The following is a 20455-nucleotide window of genomic DNA, read 5'->3' as shown; positions in this document are numbered from 1 at the left end:
TGTGCCGGCGCCGCTAGACGGAGGATTAGCCTAGTGAGCCACGGCACCGGCCGGCTACTACCCTTTAAGAGATGCACATCTCATGCTATTGTTCTAAAGGCTCTGAGAAGTCCTGAGGAAGTAGTCTCTTTAATTCTATTTTAGCTCAGCATTTCCCGAACTTCTGTGACTATATTTTTTTTCATGTAGTCTTTGAAGAGGTGTTTTAGGATTCACACACTGGCAAGTGCTGCCTTAGCCTCTGACATTTTGCAGAGCATCATTCAGAAACAGGTTGGAGTACAGAGGGCTTCAGTAAGACTTTCTTGGTCAGCACAGCCCCAAAGCAGGAACAGCAAGGTCAGTGGAACAGCTTGCCAATGGGAGAGGAGAATGTAAAGCCAGGGCTACGCAAGGAATGAGCACAACCTTCTTTTGTCCAGCATTACTGGGCTTGAGAGAGGAAAAGGGAGGGAATCAGTTACAAAAAAATGGTGCATCCTTGGCACACTCAGAGCCTTGGAAGGTACCTCGTGACAGGAGGGGAGAATCTGGCCCATAGAGTTTCCATGGCTTAATTAGAGTGTATTATTTTAAAACATTTTTGTAAAGTATTTTTAAGGAGAGCAGATTTTCTCCAGGCTGTTGTTAGCTCCATTTGCTAGGCCTCATTTTCTGGCTCAAAGTTGTCTATTGCAAAATATAAATCTTCACATTATGAGCTCACTTCACTCTCCCATTCTGCTGGCTCGTAGTCAGTTGAAAGTCTTACTTCATATATAAAAAGGGCAGTTTGTGAAAGGCATATTTTGTGGAATTCTACAAGAGTAATGAACTTCTGAAGACCTTAGATATAAAGGATTAAGCACATTAATTTCCAAGTGCCCATGTTTACAAGTGTTTCTTTTTGTGGTGCTTTGTAGCTGCCCAGAATGTGGAATAAAATAAAGCAGTTTCTGGGAAGAGTTATTGTGCAACTCAAAAAATATAATAAGGCTCCTTATTGCCATCAAGTTGAACGTCTGCTCCTCTCCTTTCCCACTTTGTCAACTTTGGCCCTTACACTGATCACAGGATTGTGGAATGCTATGCTGGAATGGCCTCAGGGATCATCTACAGATCTGCTCATTTTAGGAGAGGAAACCAAATTTTGAGACTTCACTGGCCCAAAGTCACACAGCCAACAGATGACAGAATGAAGTCTAGAGGCAGGCCACTTGACTTTGAGATTGCTACATTATTGTTATTATTGTCATCATTCTTTATTATTGTTTATAGAAGTGGCTGTTATTTGTTACTTATGATGTGGCAAAGAACTCTCCTGAACATATACTCATTTAATCATGGCCATGGTTCTGTGAGCGATGGGTTTCTGTTTGCATTTCTGGAGATGAGGAGGCTTAAATGGGTTATGTAACAGAACTAAGACTGCATACCTACTGAGCCTGTTGCAAAAGACTCTGTGGCTTCAAAGTCATGCACATAATCCCACTGGTCAGTAGACTGGGGGAGGAAGCACTTCACAGCATCTCCAAACAGGAATTCCTAAAGAGAATATGTCAGTGACCTTCATGGGTCTCTGTTCAGCAAGAAACAGGCCATCCCACAAGTAAGAAGAGGAACCTGACCAGCCCTTTAGAGTTCACTACTGGTTGTTCCTACTTTGGCTACTTTCCCAAGCATAGTCCTCTCTTATCCCCAGTTCTTGACATCCCTTATGGTTCTTATATTTGGCTTTAGTGCTCACAGTGTAGTTATCAGCATTACTTTGGTGTTGGCTGAAAATGCAGAATCTCCAGGCCCTCAGACCTCTTTAATCATAATATTGAATAACTGAGTTGCTCCCTTGGCAATTCATGTGTATTTTGAGTTTGAAAAGCATGGCTTTAGATTTTCTTAGGACCTGGCTAGTGCTAAACATGCTGATTCAGTCTATTTGTTGCTGCTGTTGTTGTTGTTCATCTGAACAACTGGTATCTTACTCCATTTTGTGTTGTATCACAAAATAGCTGACAGTTGGTAATGTATAAAGAAAAGAAAGTAATTGGGTACACAATTTTGTAGTTACAAGAGTGTGGTGCTGGCATCTGCTCAGCTCTGGTGAGGGCCTTCTGGCTGCTTCACAGCCTGGCAGATGTCATCGTGTTGGGCACTCATGAGAGAAACCACATGGTGAGACAGGAAGCAACAGACTGGGAAAGGCTCAGCCTCAATCCTTTTTTTTTTTTTTTTTTTTTTTTGGTAATAAACCATCTTGAGGGAACTGATCCATTCATATGAGAACAGCATTAATACCTTCTATGGCTGGTGCCCCATGACCTAATTATCTCCACTAGGCCTTTAAAGATTCTGTCACTTCTCAACACTGCCACATTGGGGTTCAAGCTTCTAGCACATGAACCTTTGGAGGACACACTGAAACCATAGCCACATCATAGCACCATGTAACTGTTATTGGATCCTCCTGAGGCAGAATACTTTGGTCCTAAGCCTTCAGTTTCAGCTCCTTGCGCAGTAACCCACATGAAATTTCTCCTATTCCCTGCTTCCTTCTTCCTCCTGCTTGCCTCTCCCCAAGTTCAGTAGCTCAAATTTGCCTGACTCCACAGCTCTCTCCTGCCATCTCCTGGTCATTACCACTCACTGCCTTATTAATTAACTCCTGGGGGCCATTGTCTACACATGAATTTTGGTAACAGGAATGCTTCTGAGGAGTCTGCAGACTTAGCAGACTGCATGAGATAGAACTTTCAATCTGAAGCCAACTACCTGAGTTCAAAGAAGTCAAGTCTAGCTTCTGATCCGAGCTGTGTGGCTTTTTATGAATCTATTTTGGGGACTCAAATTCCTTCCCTAGCAAATAGGGATCATTTTTACTGTTTTGGGGGTGTGGAAATGGAAGTAAGATAGTGTCTTGTCCTGGCCCAGTGAGTAGTGCGTATTAGGGCACTTGAACAGGCATTTGCTATTTCTGGATCTAGGGAATACAGGGGTTCTCTGACTCTTTTTCAACCTCTTCCCACTGATACTGCATTCTGTTTACAGGATGTGAGTGCCCAGAACAGCATGGACTACCCTCAGCTCTATGAACCTGGACAGCTAAATCTCCTCTTTAATAAACGCAAATTTTTCATCTGCGTGGTGCATGGAATCTACACCTCATTAGTCATATTCTTCATCCCCTATGGGGCCTTCTATGATGTGGCTGGAGAAGACGGACAGCACATTGCCGACTATCAGTCCTTTGCAGTTACCTTGGCCACATCGCTGGTCATTGTGGTCAGTGTGCAGGTAATTCTATTGATGAAAGCCCTTTCTCTAACTTGATGGGGCTACACTTTGAATGTTCCATTTCATTGTTACCTGGTCTTGTGTACTTGTGGAGGAAAAAAATAATTCTAAAGGAGTACTACACATTTTAAGAAGAAAATAGGGAGTTTTACATAAATGATCAGAAAGGGAGATTAGCACCAGGTGCCTATAATCTCTATGTTAGCAGAAACCTCACAATTAACCATTTCTTTGGGTTGGCATTAACAGAAATGACTATACTACTACTTGTGTTTGAAGAAGAAAAAAATTTCCAATGATAATGGGAACATTCCCATGATTTCTTTAAGGCTTAATAGCTTCCAGGTTTAAATTGGCATCTAAAGTTTACTTGGGAATCTATTTCTGTGAAATTATTCAACAGATTCAATGCTATGCCTCTGTCACAAATCTTACACTCAGGGAGACTGTTTTGGTGGGGATGATTTTTTGATGCTCCATTGCCCTTCTTACACTGGGCATCTTGAGTTGTATTTCTGTTTCCTTTCAATGCAAGTAGTGGCCAGTACCATTAGATACTATGTTAAGAGTTGTCAAATCTATCGTTCTATTAAAATCTGTAGTCCTAGATGTGTATAGCAAGCAATGGACCACTACTATATTTCATTGTCTTTTGATTACTGAATGAACTATGAAAAATGAAGTGATCTTTTTGTCCTGAAGATGCATTTGTAATTCTCTGGATTCTCCTTCCAGGGAGAGGAGGGCAGCTGTGGGATGCACGGGATATCTTTACATGTTTGTTTACATGTTTGTTTACCTCCAAGTCAGGCCTATTGCTTGATTCTCCAAAGATGATTTATCTGGAGGAAAGAGCCAGTGAAAAATAGTTTTCAAACTGTCTTTGGCATTATACAGTGTGTCAATAAGAATAACAAATGACCTGGAGATTCACTATAGGCATAACATGTGACAAGCATTGTATGGTTTTAGTGAAATTGGTCTCCACAGTTAGCCCCACAATTTTTTGATAACTTTGTCTTTTAATTAAAAAATGTATTTAGTACCCATATATATTTTGTTTTTCCTTCTCCTTGTCCATAATGGATTTTTTAGATGCTATAACAGTAGTCCCAGTATTATAATTTTTATATTATCTTTATATTTTGAAGCTCTTTTTCTCATGAAGTGTCAGTTCTTGCTTCAGTTGGATGTCAGTTACATTCCTCCTTTTTTACAACTTGGGAGGCCACAGAAACAATCTCTCTCTTTTTAAATATTTTATTTATTTACTTGAGAGGCAGAGTTAGAGACAGAGAGAGGGAGAGACAGAGAGGAAGGTGTTCTATCCACTGATTCACTCCCCAAATGGTTGCAATGGCCGCAGCTGGGCTGATCTAAAGCCAGGAGCCAGGAGCTTCTTCCAGGTCTCCCATGTGGGTGCAGAGGCCCAAGCATTTGGACCATCCTCTACAGCTTTCCCAAGCAACAGCAGAGAGCTGGACTGGCAGAGGAGCAGCCGGGACTAGAACTGACACCCAAATATGATGCCGGCGCCGCAGGCAGAGACTTAGCCTACTGTGTCACAGTGCCGGCCCCAATAACCTCATTTTAAAAATATTGTTTATTCACAAAAAGATTATGGAATTTTGAATCCTGATTATAAATTTTGAACAATTCTTAATCTTGATTATCAAATTCTTATAGCGATCCAAGCTTCTTAGAGGGAATTCACACCTGGGACCCTGGCCCTCTCATGTAGGACGATTTGGGTGGGACCATCCAGATCTGTTTGGTTCAAGCCTTAATGGACATTTGCCTCTTCAAGAACCATTTTCTTCCTCCACCTCTTCAAGGACAGTGGTGGCCCTACCCACCCCTCCAGCGTCACTTATCACAACATTCTCTTGGCTCCTGGAATTCACCACTCTCGTCCTTGTGTTGCACCTTAGCTCTTTTCTGCCTGGGACGTTATTCCATATGCTTCCCTCAGATGTCATCTCTCAGAGAGGCCAACCTCGGTTCTCCAGTTAAAAAGAGGTCCACACCCTCTAACAGAATAGAACTCACTTCTTTCATCTCATGGCTGTCATCTCTATTTGTCAGTCCATATTTAGTTGTACATTCCTTGTTTTAATGTCTTTCTATGTCCCAGATTAGAAGCTTCATGAAGGCAGTGGTAATGTCTATTTTAGTCTCCCTGTATATCCAGGGCCTACATAGTGCTTGGAATATTTCTTGAGTATTGAGAAAATGAGGAAGGTGTTAAGAGAAAATACTTTCTCTTTTGAACCTGTCATAAAAAGAGTTCAACTGGGTATTTTAAATCCCTAGGAAAGAATTATTATAAATGACTTGAGTTGATGGAATTATTTACTCACACAGTTTTCAAACCTGTCCATAATAAATTCCCAACCCATTTGGGAGGCAGCGTCCTTCTGCGCTGAGTCTAGTTAATTGACTTATGTGAGAAACGTGGAATGGAGTAGTACATGCGTAGGCTGCTAGAGGCCTTCAAAAGCAAGGCACTGTGGCAAAGTCCCAGCGCTATGTGGTCTCAGAGGGTGCGACTGTGCTTCAGTTCTCACAACCTGCAGCCTGACAGAAACTGAGCCATACTTACTCCTGTGGTGCCTTTACTCACTGAAAATATTTTTTATGATCATATTAAATGCAGGAAATTTTGGGAAAACGTATAAAAGTAAACAGTTAAAATTCACACACAATCCCATATTAGTGTTCACGTGGGAAAAAGATAGTGATCAGATTATATATAATTTTATATCTTATTTTTTCATTTTAAGTAATGAACATTTATTTTATTCTTGAAACATTCTTTGAAATCTTCCTCTTTTGAAAATTTTTGGGAGGGGCCAGTGCCATGGCTCACTTGGTTAATCCTCTGCCTGCTGTGCCGATATCCCATATGGGTGCCGGGTTCTAGTACAACTCTCTGCTGTGGCCCAGGAAGGCAGTGGAGGATGGCCCAAGTGCTTGGGCCCCTGCACCTGTATGGGAGACCAGGAAGAAGCACCTGGCTCCTGGCTTCGGATCGGCATAGCTCCAGCCATGGCAGCCATTTGGAGGGTGAACCAACAGAAGGAAGACCTTTCTCTCTGTCTCTCTCTCTCTCACTATCTATATCTATACCTGTCAAATTTAAAAAAAAAAAAAGAAAAAATTTATTTGGGAAAGCGGGAGGGCACGAGGGAGGGAGAGAGGGAGGGAGAGCACCAGAGTGTGCACTGCCACCTGCTGCCTTACTTCCTGAATGCCTACAATGGCTTGCACTGAGCTGGGCTGAGTCCATGAATTGGGAACCAGGTCTTCCATGTGAGTGGCAGGGATCCAACTACTTGGGCCATTACCTGCTTCTCCTAGAATCTGCATTAGCGGGAAACTAGAAGCAGAACAGAGCCAGGACCCAAACCCAGGTACTCCAGTGTGGGATGTGAAAATCCCAACCTATGTCTTAACCATTAGGTCAAACATCCTCCCTGAAATAATATTTTTAATAGCTATAGTACAGTATTCCTGCATATGAATGCCACTATGCAAACAGTAGTAGCAAACCTTCATATACGTAGTTCCTAATATGATTCTCTATTTCCTAAGAATATGTTCTTTTTTATAAAAAAAAAGATTGATTTATTTGAAAGGCAGAGAGAGAAAGAGATATCGATATCTTCCATCTGCTCTTTCACTCTCCAGATGGCCGCAATGCCCAGAGCTGGACCCATTGGAAGCCAGAAGTCTGGAGCTTCTTCCGGGTCTCCCACATGGGTGCAGGGGCCCAAGCACTTGGGCCATCTTCTACTGCTTTCCCAGGCCATAGCAGAGAGCTGGATGGGAAGTGGAACAGCTGGATCTCAAGCTGGCACCCATATGGGATGGGATGCTGGCACTGCAGGTGGTGACCTTAACTGCTAGGCCACAGCGCTGGCCCAGAATATATTTGTAAAAGTAGGCATTTTGGTAAGATATGAGGAAGTGTAAAGCCCTCGCCATACACTCCCAAATATATGTAAGTAGGTTCTCTCACTTTGAGCTTAAGAGTAAAACATGCCCTCAGTAGGCCTTCACTGCTTTAGAGAGTTACTTTGAATTATTTTACAAATTTAAATTAATGGCCTTTGCTGCCTGGGAAGTAACTAATGCATGGTGAATACACCGGGTTTACTCTTTGTGAAGGAATATTTTAGGGGCAGATGTTGTGGCACAATGGGTAAGGCACTGCTTGGGATGTCTGCATCCCACATTGGAGTGCCTGGGATCAAGTCTCATCTCTACCTCCAGTCCAGCTTCTTGCTAATGAACATCCTGGGAGGCAGCAGATGCTACCAGGGACATTTGTGGAGAAAAGCAGTAGATAGAAGATCGCTCTCTCTCTCTCTCATTCTCTCTCACTTGCTCGCTGTTTGTCTTTCAAATAATAAACAGGACTGCATGGTAATGAGGTATAGTTGAGAAGCACTGGAATATAATGATCATTGCAATGCACACATGGCGTCATGTATTTTACAAGGGAAGTGCTGGAGCTCACCCCTTGGTGGCTGGGATCTCTTTGCCATGTTGCACGGTTAAAGGTCTCTGTATCTTTCCCACCTATTCCCATCTCATAGGTTTCGCTTCTCTATGATTTCTCTGTTCTTTGAAACCACCTCCACCCCTGCCATTAATTCAGAGTGTCAGAAGGACTCTAACAGCCAGGAAACTGAGGAGAGCTTCTGGACAGGAGGAACCAGGCTGCAGATAGTGGCCCAGAAGCAGAATGGGTGAGAGTGAAGCCCAGGTTTCTAGTATCTGGCATGCTTTGTCTGCTACTGTACTTTTAATCAAAACTACAATGCCGGACACAGATAGATATTTGTTGAATAATTGTAGGGGCTTGAGCAAAGGCAGTAAGAAGGATTTGGTTGAGGTATTCGACCATTCCTACTGTCCAAGTTACAAGCTTGTCTTACTCTGTGTGACCAAAGAAGGCCTAGCTTTGGTGGTAGCCTTCAGAAACCTATGTCACTATTACCACAAGTGATCTCATGCATTAGACTGTTCATAATGCCACTATGCACAGTAGGCATTATTGTCATTCTCTACAGATGAAGCCCAGAGAGGTTAAGTGACTTCCTTGAAGTCACGTAGTATATCCTAGAGCTACTAATCTGTCTTATTCCACTGTTGTCTGGCACAAAGTATTCTATTCTGTGGGGAGACTGGTTAAGATGCAATTTTTTTTTTTTTGACAGGCAGAGTTAGTGAGAGCAAGAGAGACAGAGAGAAAGGTCTTCCTTCCATTGGTTCACCCTCCAAATGGCTGCTACGGCCGGTGCGCTGCGCTGATCTGAAGCCAGAGGAGGTGTTGGCACAAGAGTTGGGCTGGCTGTTTGTATAAGCCATGCTTAAGATGCATCTTAAAATCAGCTCCAGCTGTGAAGTTGTTGACCCTTATATCCCCTTCATTTTCTGGGCAAGGAAGCACACTAATGGCCCAGATGACCCTCAGCACCTTTTCTTAATGACTATCCTGGTGTGTAATGTCATGCATACACATACGGCCTTCTGTCTGAATTTGCATACTACCACCTACTAAACTCCCTGTAATTCCTCTGCATTTGGTTGACTTCTCCATGTCATTCCTTTTGTCTCTCCCCACTTTTCTCTCTCTCTTTCTCACTGACCCTCTCATCTCTTGGTACAGAATCTCTCAGAAGTGGTGCTTCTATCTTCCCAGATAAATAGAGAAAAGGTAAAAATTGTCTCAATCATACCAGGATTTTCTAAAAAGGTATTGGAACTTCATCTCAAAGTTCCCTACATTCATAAACTTCCTCCAAGGCTCTGTAACTAATTTTGTATTCATATTAATTTTAAAGTACTCCTCTCAATTGTAGAAGATTTTGGTTCCACAAAACCCACATAGGCTCCTGCTCCCTACTCATCCCTAAGCCTTCTGTTACCCATTACACTACTTACAATCAAAAGTCTATCAAAGAAGTGTTGTCTTTGAATATCTTCATTAAACAACTCATTAAAACTTTTCTTTAAAAAGTCCTGTTTACTTCCTAACTATCTTCTTCCCTCATTTATATATACCATCATATTTCATCAGTGGAGATGATTGTTGCTCTGTGTCTTGTCACTTCTTCATCTCCAAATGGTGGGTGAGGTCATGGCAGAGGATGGCTCTTAGCCTTCGACTAGGACTCAGGAGACCTTCAGTCACCAAATAGAAGAGTATATTGGGGGGCATTGAAGAGATATGCCTTTGTATTCTCCAAGGCATTATCTTTTTATGTAAACATTTATTTATCCATTTGAAAGGGAGACTTACATAAAGAGAGTTTATTTATATATATATACTATATATATATATACACACACACACAGAATGAGAATGAGAATGAGAATGAATGAGAATGAATCAATCTTCCATCTGCTGGTTCACTCCCCAAATGGCTGCAACAGCTGGGGTTTGGCCAGGCTGAAAGCAGGAACCTGGAACTCTATCTGGGTCTCCCACACGGATATCAGGGGCCCAAGCACTTGGGCCATCTTCTACTGCTTTTCCAGGGGCATTAGCAGGGAGCTAGATCTGAAGTGGAGTAGCAGAAACCCAAACTGGTACTCATATGAGATGCCAGCATTACAGGTGGCAACTTAACCTGCTGTGCCCCAGTGCCAGCCTCCAGCTGCACATTTTCTGTGATGATGTGTCCCTTTTCTTTCCTTAGGACTGAGGTTCCAAATTCTTTAGGAATGACAATGAGGTCATCATGCTAGGATCATTCTTTCTGCTCAGTAGAGAAAGCCCTACTTGCCTAGTTTTAAGATGACTTTTGCCAATGTTTACTCAAGATGAATCTTCCCATACCTGAATAATAAGGGGGAAAGAAATTAGAATGGGTCAAGAGCATTGACCCCACCCCCCAGCACTATCACTAACTGCCCACATTGGGTTAGAGCGACCTGTGTTTAGGGCTGAACCTACAGTCCTCTGAGACAGGTGGTCTGGAAGTAGACTAGGGACTTCCACTTAAGTGAAAGGAGCAGATCATCAGAGCCATGGTGGTCCCCTTCATCTGAGCAGTCTGAGTTCCTCTCTTTAGCTAGAAAAGCTTGTGAAATTCAATCTCTGTGTAATCTACCCCCATCTTAAACTTTTATTTGGCCTTACTCTGTGTGACCAAAGAAGGCCTAGCTTTGGTGGTAGCCTTCAGAAACCTATGTCACTATTACCACAAGTGATCTCATGCATTAGACTGTTCATAATGCCACTGTGCACAGTAGGCATTATTGTTCTTCTCTACAGATGAAGCCCAGAGAGGTTAAGTGACTTCCTTGAAGTCACGTAGTATATCCTAGAGCTACTAATCTGTCTTATTCCACTGTTGCCTGGCACAAAGTATTCTATTCTGTGGGGAGACTGGTTAAGATGCAATTTTTTTTTTGACAGGCAGAGTTAGTGAGAGCGAGAGAGACAGAGAGAAAGGTCTTCCTTCCGTTGGTTCACCCTCCAAATGGCCGCTACGGCCGATGCGCTGCGCTGATCCAAAGCCAGGAGCCAGGTGCTTCCTCCTGGTCTCCTATGCGGGTGCAGGGACCAAACACTTGGGCCATCCTCCACTGCACTCCCGGGCCACAGCAGAGAGCTGGACTGGAAGAGGGGCAACCGGGACAGAATCTGGCGCCCAACCAGAACTAGAACCCAGGGTGCCAGCGCTGCAGGTGGAGGATCAGCCAAGTGTGCTGTGGCGCCGGCCTTAAGATGCAATTTTTTAGGAAATCTGAAAACAAAGCATACATTGAGCGTAAAGGAACATGTTAGATACTGTCCCAATCACCGGGACAACCTCATTAGCTCATGCAATTCTTTTCATAGTCTTATAAATCACGAGCACTATTGCCACAGATGAGGAAATAGACTTGGCAGCAGGGCTAAGTGACTGCCTAAGTCACATGGAACGTGGTCGGCCTCCTGAAGAACACAGTCTGCTGATTCTAGAGGGCCAGCTCCAAAGCCACGTGGGCCTCTCCACACACACAGCAGTTACAGGTATGCTCACCCCCTCTCTCTTCAGTGAGGAGCTACCTAGCACAGCACGTCAGCCTGAAGGTACACGGGAGGGACTCTGTAAGAGATGACAAACTCACAGGTCTTTGCTTCCTTGTTAAGATTTCATCTTGAGGAATATACAGATTCCCAGTCCCAAAGGTCATTTTAGTCCAACTCTTTGAGGAAGGTTATGACTTCTTATCTCTAGGAAGCCCTGAGAATGTTTCTTTTACCATAGAATTCTTGGACCTCAGTATGCAAATGATCGTAGTCACTGAAGCTCAGCGATTTTGGCTTTGAACAAAAATTGCTGTCTTTAAAATATGGAATAAGATTCAGGAATTTTGTGAATAAACTCATATTGACAACAGCATTAATATCCCTTCCTCACTGTTCAACCTTGATTCTACATTGTGGCAACAACAGCCTTGAAATCCATGGTCTAGTGTTACAGTTATAAATCCTCGGTCCTGCTGATGCTGCAGGCCATACTTGGGTAGTTCTACTTCCTTTAAGTATCAGTTCTTACAGTCATTTGAATTATAAAATGTTCCTTTTAACATTTCAAACAACAAAGTATTTAAAATGAAATATATCATCTTCCTTTCCTCCCTTTCTTTACTATTATGATTTGATAGCTTAAATCCTTCCATATTTTTTTCTTTGCTTGAACACACACAATTCAGCAAAAGGTGTCATAATTGTGCATATTATTCTATAATATGATATTCTCACTTAACTAGATATTCTAGAAGCTTTCCAAATTAACACCTTCACATCTATCAATTTTTTAATAGCTACACAGAATTTTATAATATGAATATTCAATAATTTATCAATCCTCTTAAGATATTTTTTATTGATGCAATATTACAATGCATACATTATGTATATTTTATGTGCAAAGTCAGATAAATCCCTAGAAATGAGATTTATAGGTTCAGAACTTGTAATTTTTTTAGAGACTTATTTGAAAGAGTTCGAGAAAGAGAGGGAGAACAGAGAGAGAAAGAGATCTTCCATCTGCTGGGTCACTCCTCAAATGTCCACAGGGCCTGGGGCTGGACTGAGCCAGAGCTAGTAGCCAGGAGTTTCTTCTAGGTCTCCTACATGGGTGCAGGGGCCCAAACATCTGGACCACCTTGTGCCTCTTTCCCAGCAGGGAGCTGGACTGGAAGTGGAGCAACTGGGACATGAACCGGCATCCATGTGGGATAGCAGTGTCGCAGGTGGCAGCTTAACCCACTATGCCAACAATGCTGGCCCTAAAACTCCTACTTTTTTACCCATCTGCTGGGTGAAGATATTTTACTGTTTTCATTGCTAGATCAGAGAATAGGCACATTTTAAATTTTCATAAATATTGCTCTAATACTTCCCAAAAAATGATTATAGTTACAAATAGCAGGTTTGTTTTTTTTTTTTAAGCAAAAAGTTTTATTAGAAGCTGCTGTGTAGCTCCAGAGTTTTCCAGAGGTCAAGTGTACTGGGGAGAACCTCAGCTAGATACAATGCCAAGGGGAGCAACCCGAACCACATGTCTGCGTAGCTGTAGTGGAAACACTGCTGTTACCATCTCTTACGGCTTGGTTTTGGTCACAGTAGGGACTGGGTGCCAAACACTGAGAGAGGTGTCCTAAAGTTAGCCATAGTGATTATGATTCTTATCAAGTTCCTGTATTTCAAGGAGATTTTAGCTTACGTAAATCAAGGCAATATTATTTGCTACATACAAGTTCCTGACTTAGTTTTTCTTTGTAGCTTTTTCATGATTAAAAAATATTAATTTAAGCTTCATTTTTTAATGTTACTTTTGTTTCTCTTGTTTCTCTATTTGTCTTTCCCTAATATGCAGTCTGAGCCAATCCCTTCATGCCCATTTATTTCTTATTTCATTCTACTAGTTTTGTTCCTTTGATAAGGGAATTGAAGCTACTCATTTTTTGGTAATAATATATACTTAATCTTTTTTTCAGTAATTTTTATTTTAAATTTTTAGTGGACACACACACACACACACACAATCGATTGCTTATCCACTGGTTCACTCCCCAGATGCCCATGACGTTGAGGGCTAGGTCAGACTGAAGCCAGGAGCCAGGAACTCAATTTGAGTCTTCCATGTGAATGGCCGGGACCCAACAAAAGTCATCATCTGTTGCCTCCTAGGGTACGCATTAGTAGAAATTAGGAGTATAGCAGGGACTTGAACCCAGGCACTCCGAAATCAGTTGTGAGCATCCCAAGTGGCATCATAAAGCTATGCCAACTGCCTGATATGTTTAAAATTACTTTGATTGCATTTGGTTATATTTTTGTGTTTTTTCATTTTTATACTTAGATGCATTAATTGTCATTTAAAAATATTCTATTTCTCATGAATGATTTATTTACTTTATTGTATTTCTATTTTTACTAGTAATTTCTCACAATTATAATAGTATTTTAAATTGTTATGTTTATATTTTTATCTTAAAATTCCATAATAATTATGTATTTCATTCAAATATCCTGTTCTAATTCCTTCTGCATGTACCTCCAATTAAACAGTTTTGTAAATATTTTATTTTACTTGTCCTTCCATGTCCCTGTTCCCATTCTCAACTCTTATGTGCTAATAATTTAGACTTTAGTTACAGGATGTTATTAAATACTCCTTCAACATATGTTTTCACTGATCAAAAATTCTTTCTAAATTAATACTGCAGCTCATAGTCACATTATTACTCATTTAGAACTAAGTATAAATTTACAAGAATCACTGCTTACCACTATTTTTGTGCTCTGTGTTTTGCTTTTTTGAAGTCTTGGTTATAATTTTTATTTGCAGTAATATTCTTGAGTAATTTGTTCAGAAAGAGCATTTAGATGTGACACTTTTGAGCTCAAAGCTTTCTTTCTGTTTTTATATTTAAATAATGTGTCTGATGGGTATAGGATTCTTGAGTTGGAGCCTCTTTCTTCAGGAATTCCGTCATTGTTCCAATATCTCCAAGTTTCACTGTGGAGGTTGGATGTTCCATTGATACCTTTATTTAGAAGCGTGAGTTCTTTATCCTTGCACTTCACAAATGTCACCAAAGTGTGTCTTCCTTCCTTAACTTGCCTGGGGTGTGGAAGCACTCTCAGTCTGAAAAGCTATGGTAGCTGTTATCACAGAGCAGTTTTCTTGGGTCATTTCTTTGTTACTTCCCTATTCTTTTTTCTCTTTCTAGAATACCATTAATTGTATATTGTGCTCATAGATCTGATGTCTATGGATTTGCCATCCATATTTCATGTGTTTTTGCACATGGTTTCCATTTCATCAAGTTTTGGTTCTCTGTTGTGAGATACTATTTCCATTTGTTTATTCCAGATATTAATTCAGTTCTCATCAGTGACTATTCTTATTTGGTTTCTCTATTAAATTTTAAAATCCAAAAATAGTGGTTTTTATTTCAGATTTTTTTTTCTGTGATCTAATTGCATATCCTTGAGATCTTATTACATTTTTTTTTGGTTGTAATACTTGTCTGTCTCGTCTATTAGTTCTGCTTCAATAGAAGTCACCTGTTCTTGATTTTTAGCTGAGTTATTTTAAATGGGTTATTTGCCTACTCCTACACAAACAGGTCAGGCTATCATTGTCTCTTGATGGTAATGAGCTGACAGTGATGGAAGGTCGAACTGTAGATTTTTGTTTAATGTCTGGGCAGCCAAATGAACCACAAAGCCAATACCTCTTTGGCAAGACAAAGATGACCTCTTAAAAACAGAAAGGGCTTGTCCTTTTCTATTCTCAGTTCACATCCCAGGATGTGAGCATCCTTTTAAAAGGACAATAGGGGCCACTGCTGTGGCATAGTAGATTAAGCCTCCAACGGCATCCCATGTGGGTGCTGGTTCATGTCCTGGATGCTCCACTTCTGATCCTCCACTTCCTGCTAATGTACCTGGGAAAGCAGTGGGAGATGGTCCAAGTGCTTGGGCCCTTGCATCCATGTTGGAGACCCAGAAGAACCTCCTGGCTTCAGATCGGCCCAACTCTAGTTGTCGTTGTAGCTATTTGGGGAGTGAACCAGTGTATAGAAGACCTTTCTCTCTGTCACTCTCTCTCCGTCTGTAACTCTATCTCTCAAATAAATAAACAAAACGAAAGTAAATCAGAAGTGGGAAGAGGTAGTGTGTCTCCACATGTTGAAAGGGATCTGTTTACTGTTCAGGCAGGGCCTTCTTAGGCAGAAAAGAAACTTGTGATCTTGCCCCAGGCTCTACTAGAAATACAAGCACTCTCCTAGATTTGGACCACTTCGGACTCTGAGAGGCAAATAATACTAGAACCTACTTTTTTCCCTCTGGAGAACTCAAGGGTTCACATTTACCAGTGGTTTCCTTGACTGTCTAACACCAGACCACTATTCTTTTAGCTGAGCTGCTACAAGTTACTGGAAGGGAGAAGGGTCTGTGAACATGCTCCAAGGCCACTACAAATTCCAGTTTCTAATGTTTACACAAAAAGAGATTAAGAACTTTGTTGTTATTTGATCGATTTAAGAGATAGGATCATCAAAATGAATTAGAATATTGATGTAAAGAATAACACGCATATGTAAAAACAGACGTGAAAATTCATGTATATATATATATTATAAAATTCACAGTTGTCATGCTATAAAAATATTTTTTCCAATAGAAAACTTTTGGGAGCAATTTGGAAAGTAACTTTAAAATTATAACCTATTTTGCTTTCTCTTTTGCACAAAAGGAATTTAACATTTTTTTAACATCTAACCCAAACTTGGCAGATGTAATGCTTGCATATATAGGTTCTTACACTGTCTATCAGGACTATCCAGTTAAATCAGAACCCCGTGTTTATGCAGAAAGTGAGGATGCTTGTTACTGGCTTGCTAGCTAGGTAGGTGCAACCTTCCTGTCACAGAGCAATTCTGGGGAAACATCACTTGGCAAATGATGTTCTTGAAATCCCTACAGATGTTTCTGCATTTTCTCTTATTTACAGATGGCCTTGGATACCAGTTACTGGACTATCATTAATCATGTCTTCATCTGGGGCAGCATTGTCACTTATTTCTGCATTTTGTTTACAACACACAGTAATGGCATGTTTGGCGTCTTCCCAAATCAGTTTCCCTTTGTTGGTGAGTCCTGTGGTCTAGTGGGCTGTCTAATTAACTTCTTTTTATATGTATTGGATGAGGCTGTGGATGATCAATGATCTTTTTTCTAAGAACTGATTGATCTATCTGAAGTTTTCTACACTTGAAAGGGGAGCCAAGGAATAGTTTCTGCTGTCTCTACCCAGTGCACAAGAATCACTAATGATAGCAGCTTATAAGTTCTCAATAGTTTAGATGCATTAGACTAACTTCTTGCAAATACACTGGGTCTATCAGAAATCCTGTCAAATTTTCATAAGTGATAGAAGAGAAATAAATACAAGATGCTCCCTTTTATGCCATATTATCACCAATTTCTCAAAGTACAATACTGTAGAACTTATTTGCATTTAGATGAGGAAGAAATAATGTATAATTTAAAGCCTTCTAAAAATTGCTGGACATTAATTCGTAAATGGCATAAAGGGTAGGCAATTGTAGTTATGGAGCTTGCACTTGAACCCTGACTCTCTAACTTAAAAGTGTGATGCTGGGAATGTTTCTTCTTTTTTCAAAGCCTCAGGCTCTTTAATTATGAACTAAGGATATTAATAGTTCCAATTTTTGTAGAAATTTTATGAGTGTTAAATGAAATATTACACATAAAATATTAAAATGTATATGCTACATAGCATGTTTTCTGTAAATGTTAACTGATGATGGTGACTATTGTTCAAGCAAATGTGGCTTGATTATTGGTTGGAGACATTGCAGAGAAATTTGAACATCATATGGGTAGCACTGAACCCCCTACAATCCTTTCACTTTGAGATTCTATTACTCTACAAAGAGTATACATCTAGCCAGTGTGCAGAGTACACTACCATTGCACTCTATATTTCAAAATGATTTCCAGTCAAGGCTACTAAGCTTTGCACAAGAGGGCTATTACTATACTTTCCCAGAAATTTTGAAATCTCTAATGTGTGTGAGATAAGTTGGTAACAGCAATTTTTTGAGCTCATCTCCACAAACAAGAAAAGAGATGTATGGTGACAACCTTTTTGAGCTCAATCATACAAAATTGAATTTTGCATCTATACTCAGTTGAGTAATTCACTCTAGAAAAATGATTCTTGGAAGACTGATTCATGGAGGAAAAAAATAGGACCAATGCTAAGGATAGACATTCTACTGATAAAAAGGCACCCGAAAGTATAATTCCATTTGACTTCACACATACACTTAAGAATATTGTTCTTCCATACATAAAGAATATTGTTCTTTAGCTTTGCCTTTTCCTACATGTATGCAGAAATCTTTAAATTGTAGCTATCATATTTAATAGATAATGTTAATACTTTGTTTACCAAAGGATTCTAATGATGTAGATACATGTTGGTTATAAGTAAGATTAAGAAAGGAAAACTATTTTTAATTTTTTGATTGTTAAATCAGAAAGTTCCTTGCATTGACTGCAAGACTTCCTGTCCTCAGACAGCATTCTAATGTGTACCAAGAGAGTGGAGTGTCTCCACTGTAGAAAGTAATTTATGTAGGGACCACTCTCTTTATCTAAGCACATGCTTTTCCAGGAATTAATTACTAAGCTCCAATGAGACTTTTCAAAAATTAGAACAACATTGGGGTTTAAGAAAAAAAAATTTTCCTTAGTAGCCAGCAGCAAGCAAGAGTGTGGTTTTAAAGTGAAGCTTGTTTTTTCCAGCCATGCCTGGAGGCACTGAGTTTCAAGGAGCTCAAAGAGACATTTAATTTTTAAGTCAAATTTGTTTCTGCCCATGGCCGAAGACAACTGGAATCTGCTGCTCTTTGGTAGGCAGATTGTGTGCTCTAATGCCAGAAAAAGTAGATATAACAATAAGCAGCCAACCCCTTGTACTTAAGGCCCATTTGAATGGTGTTAACACTGAGTACTGAGAGAGGGGACCTAGATAATTTGGAGTAGCATGATAAATTCTTAGAGAATGAACAAGGATAAAGATTCATTTTGGTGAAAGAAGTAGGGTTGGCATCTTCCCCTGGAATGTATCTGTCTGTTGTACCGACCCTCATTGCCTTGTTTAAACTCCCACCTCTCATACTTTGATGTTTCTTTAAAGTAAGGAAGCGGGTGTCAGGCTTGGAAATGAGTTTCAGTGTCCTGTGGCCCTATTATGTTGGATGGCCGCATCAGCAGTACCCCATCCCCCTCCCCCCACCTTCCAAAGGGAGATGTTCCATTCAGTGATGCCTCTCTGTTCTCCTTGGAATCTGGAGTACCTCATAACCAAGTTAACATCAAAGAGAAAGAAAATCCCTTTGAGGCAGGTTTTCTGGGACCATTGCCTGGAATTTAAGTTTGGCCCTGCAGTAGATAAAGCTCACCTTTCATAAAAAGTTGGCATAGTCAGTCAACAAGATCGTTATTTGAGATTTTCCCTGCATCCAGGACATTTATTGTGTAATTTGACATGATGGTTTCTAGTCGAGGGTCCCTGAAGGTAAATGTGCCTTTTAAAAATTATGGCTGCTTTATAGCCAAGAAGTCATAAGACGAGATGAGGGAATTGTGTTTCATGAGTGAAGCTGGACAGAAACTGGATTAGAGAATGCTTGGCTCAGGTTGGCCATGCCAAGCAGTTTCTAAGAGTTATCTTAGCACTTTTTTCTTCTCTTATCACCTTTGAGCATACCATATACTTGGGGTGGGTATACTCAATTGTCCTCCATTGGTAGTTCAAAAACTCATCCCTCAAAAAGATATTACAGAAACAAAGAAACTACTAATTTATAATTCAGTTCTATATATAACCTCAGTATACACTTCTCTCTAATAATAGGAAATGTATGGCATTCCTTGACCCAGAAGTGCATCTGGCTTGTTATTCTCTTAACAACAGTGGCTTCAGTTATGCCAGTGGTGATGTTCAGATTCTTGAAGGTGGATTTATACCCAACCCGGAGCGATCAGGTAGGTCGCAGCACTGATGAGTGCTTGGAAACTGGTTCATGGCTCTTGGAATGGTGTCTGCTTTTATGTGATTGAAAGCCCAGGGAAAGACTAATGAAGTTCCCATGAGCAAATGCCAATAGATGCCTGGCATCACATCACTGTAAATAGGACTGCCCACATCTTAAATGTACTAGTCTTGGGTATCATTGAAGAAAAGCATCGAGACTAAATGGGGGTGGGGAATCATGAAATACAAGTTAAGTTGGGTATGTTTAAAAGTTGCCTTTTTAAAAGACAAGCTACAGGGAAAATTATTGACTTGCAGGCAAGTACAGGGTACAGTAAAAGAGAAAGAAGCAAGGTAAGCACAAACAGGGCTCTAAATTTTATAGAATATAATAGATTCAGAAACATGGGGAAATATTGCCTTCTGAATGGAGTTTAAAAGGGAATGGAAGTGTGGAGCTGGCATTATGGTACGGTGAGTGAAGCCACTGCCTTTGACGCCAGTATCCCATATGAGCACTGGTTTGCATCCTGGCTGATTCACTTCCAATCCACCTCTATACTAATGTGTTTGAGAAGGCAGTGGAAGATGGTCCAAGTGCTTGGACCCCTGCCATCCATGTAGAAGACCTGGAGGGAGTTCAGGCTCCTGGCTTCAGTCTGGCACAGCCCTGTCCATTTGGGGAGTGAACCAACATACCTAAGATCTGTCTCTCCCTCTACCTTTCAAATTAAATTAAGTAAAATTGTGGGGCCGGCGTAATGGCACAGTGGGTTAAAGCCCTGGCCTGAAGCACCGGCATCCCATATGGGCACTGGTTCTAGTTCTGGCTTCTCCTCTTCTGATCCAACTCTCTGCTATGGCCTAGGAAAGCAGCAGAAAATGGCCCAAGTCCTTGGGCCCCTGCACCCACATGGGAGACCGGAGGAAGCTCCTGGCTATAGATCAGCACAGCTCTGGTTTTGCGGCCATCTGGGGAGTGAACCAGCAGATGGAAGATCTCTCTCTCTGTCTCTACCTCTCTGTAACTCTTTCAAAGAGATAAAATAAATCTCTAAAAAATACGTAAAATTTTTTAAAAGGTAAAGGAA

The 20455-nt window shown here is 40.7% G+C and overlaps 1 protein-coding gene across 4 annotated transcripts in view; it reads left to right on the top strand.

Annotated features, from left to right (window-relative positions):
* ATP8B4 (ATPase phospholipid transporting 8B4 (putative)) overlaps positions 1–20455 on the top strand; it is a 260383-nt gene that overhangs the window by 226687 nt on the left and 13241 nt on the right. For all 4 annotated transcript variants that reach the window (XM_051822381.2, XM_051822379.2, XM_051822380.2 and 1 more), the window contains 3 exons: positions 3025–3270; positions 16308–16446; positions 19245–19375. In XM_051822381.2, coding sequence (XP_051678341.2) covers positions 3025–3270; positions 16308–16446; positions 19245–19375 — 516 coding nt within the window. The remainder of the gene's footprint in view (positions 1–3024; positions 3271–16307; positions 16447–19244; positions 19376–20455) is intronic.

The sequence above is a fragment of the Oryctolagus cuniculus genome, chromosome 12 (genome assembly GCF_964237555.1).
Source record: "Oryctolagus cuniculus chromosome 12, mOryCun1.1, whole genome shotgun sequence".
Lineage (NCBI taxonomy): Eukaryota > Metazoa > Chordata > Mammalia > Lagomorpha > Leporidae > Oryctolagus > Oryctolagus cuniculus.
Note: the sequence above shows the minus strand (reverse complement) of the source record. Positions and strands in the feature narration are given on the sequence as shown.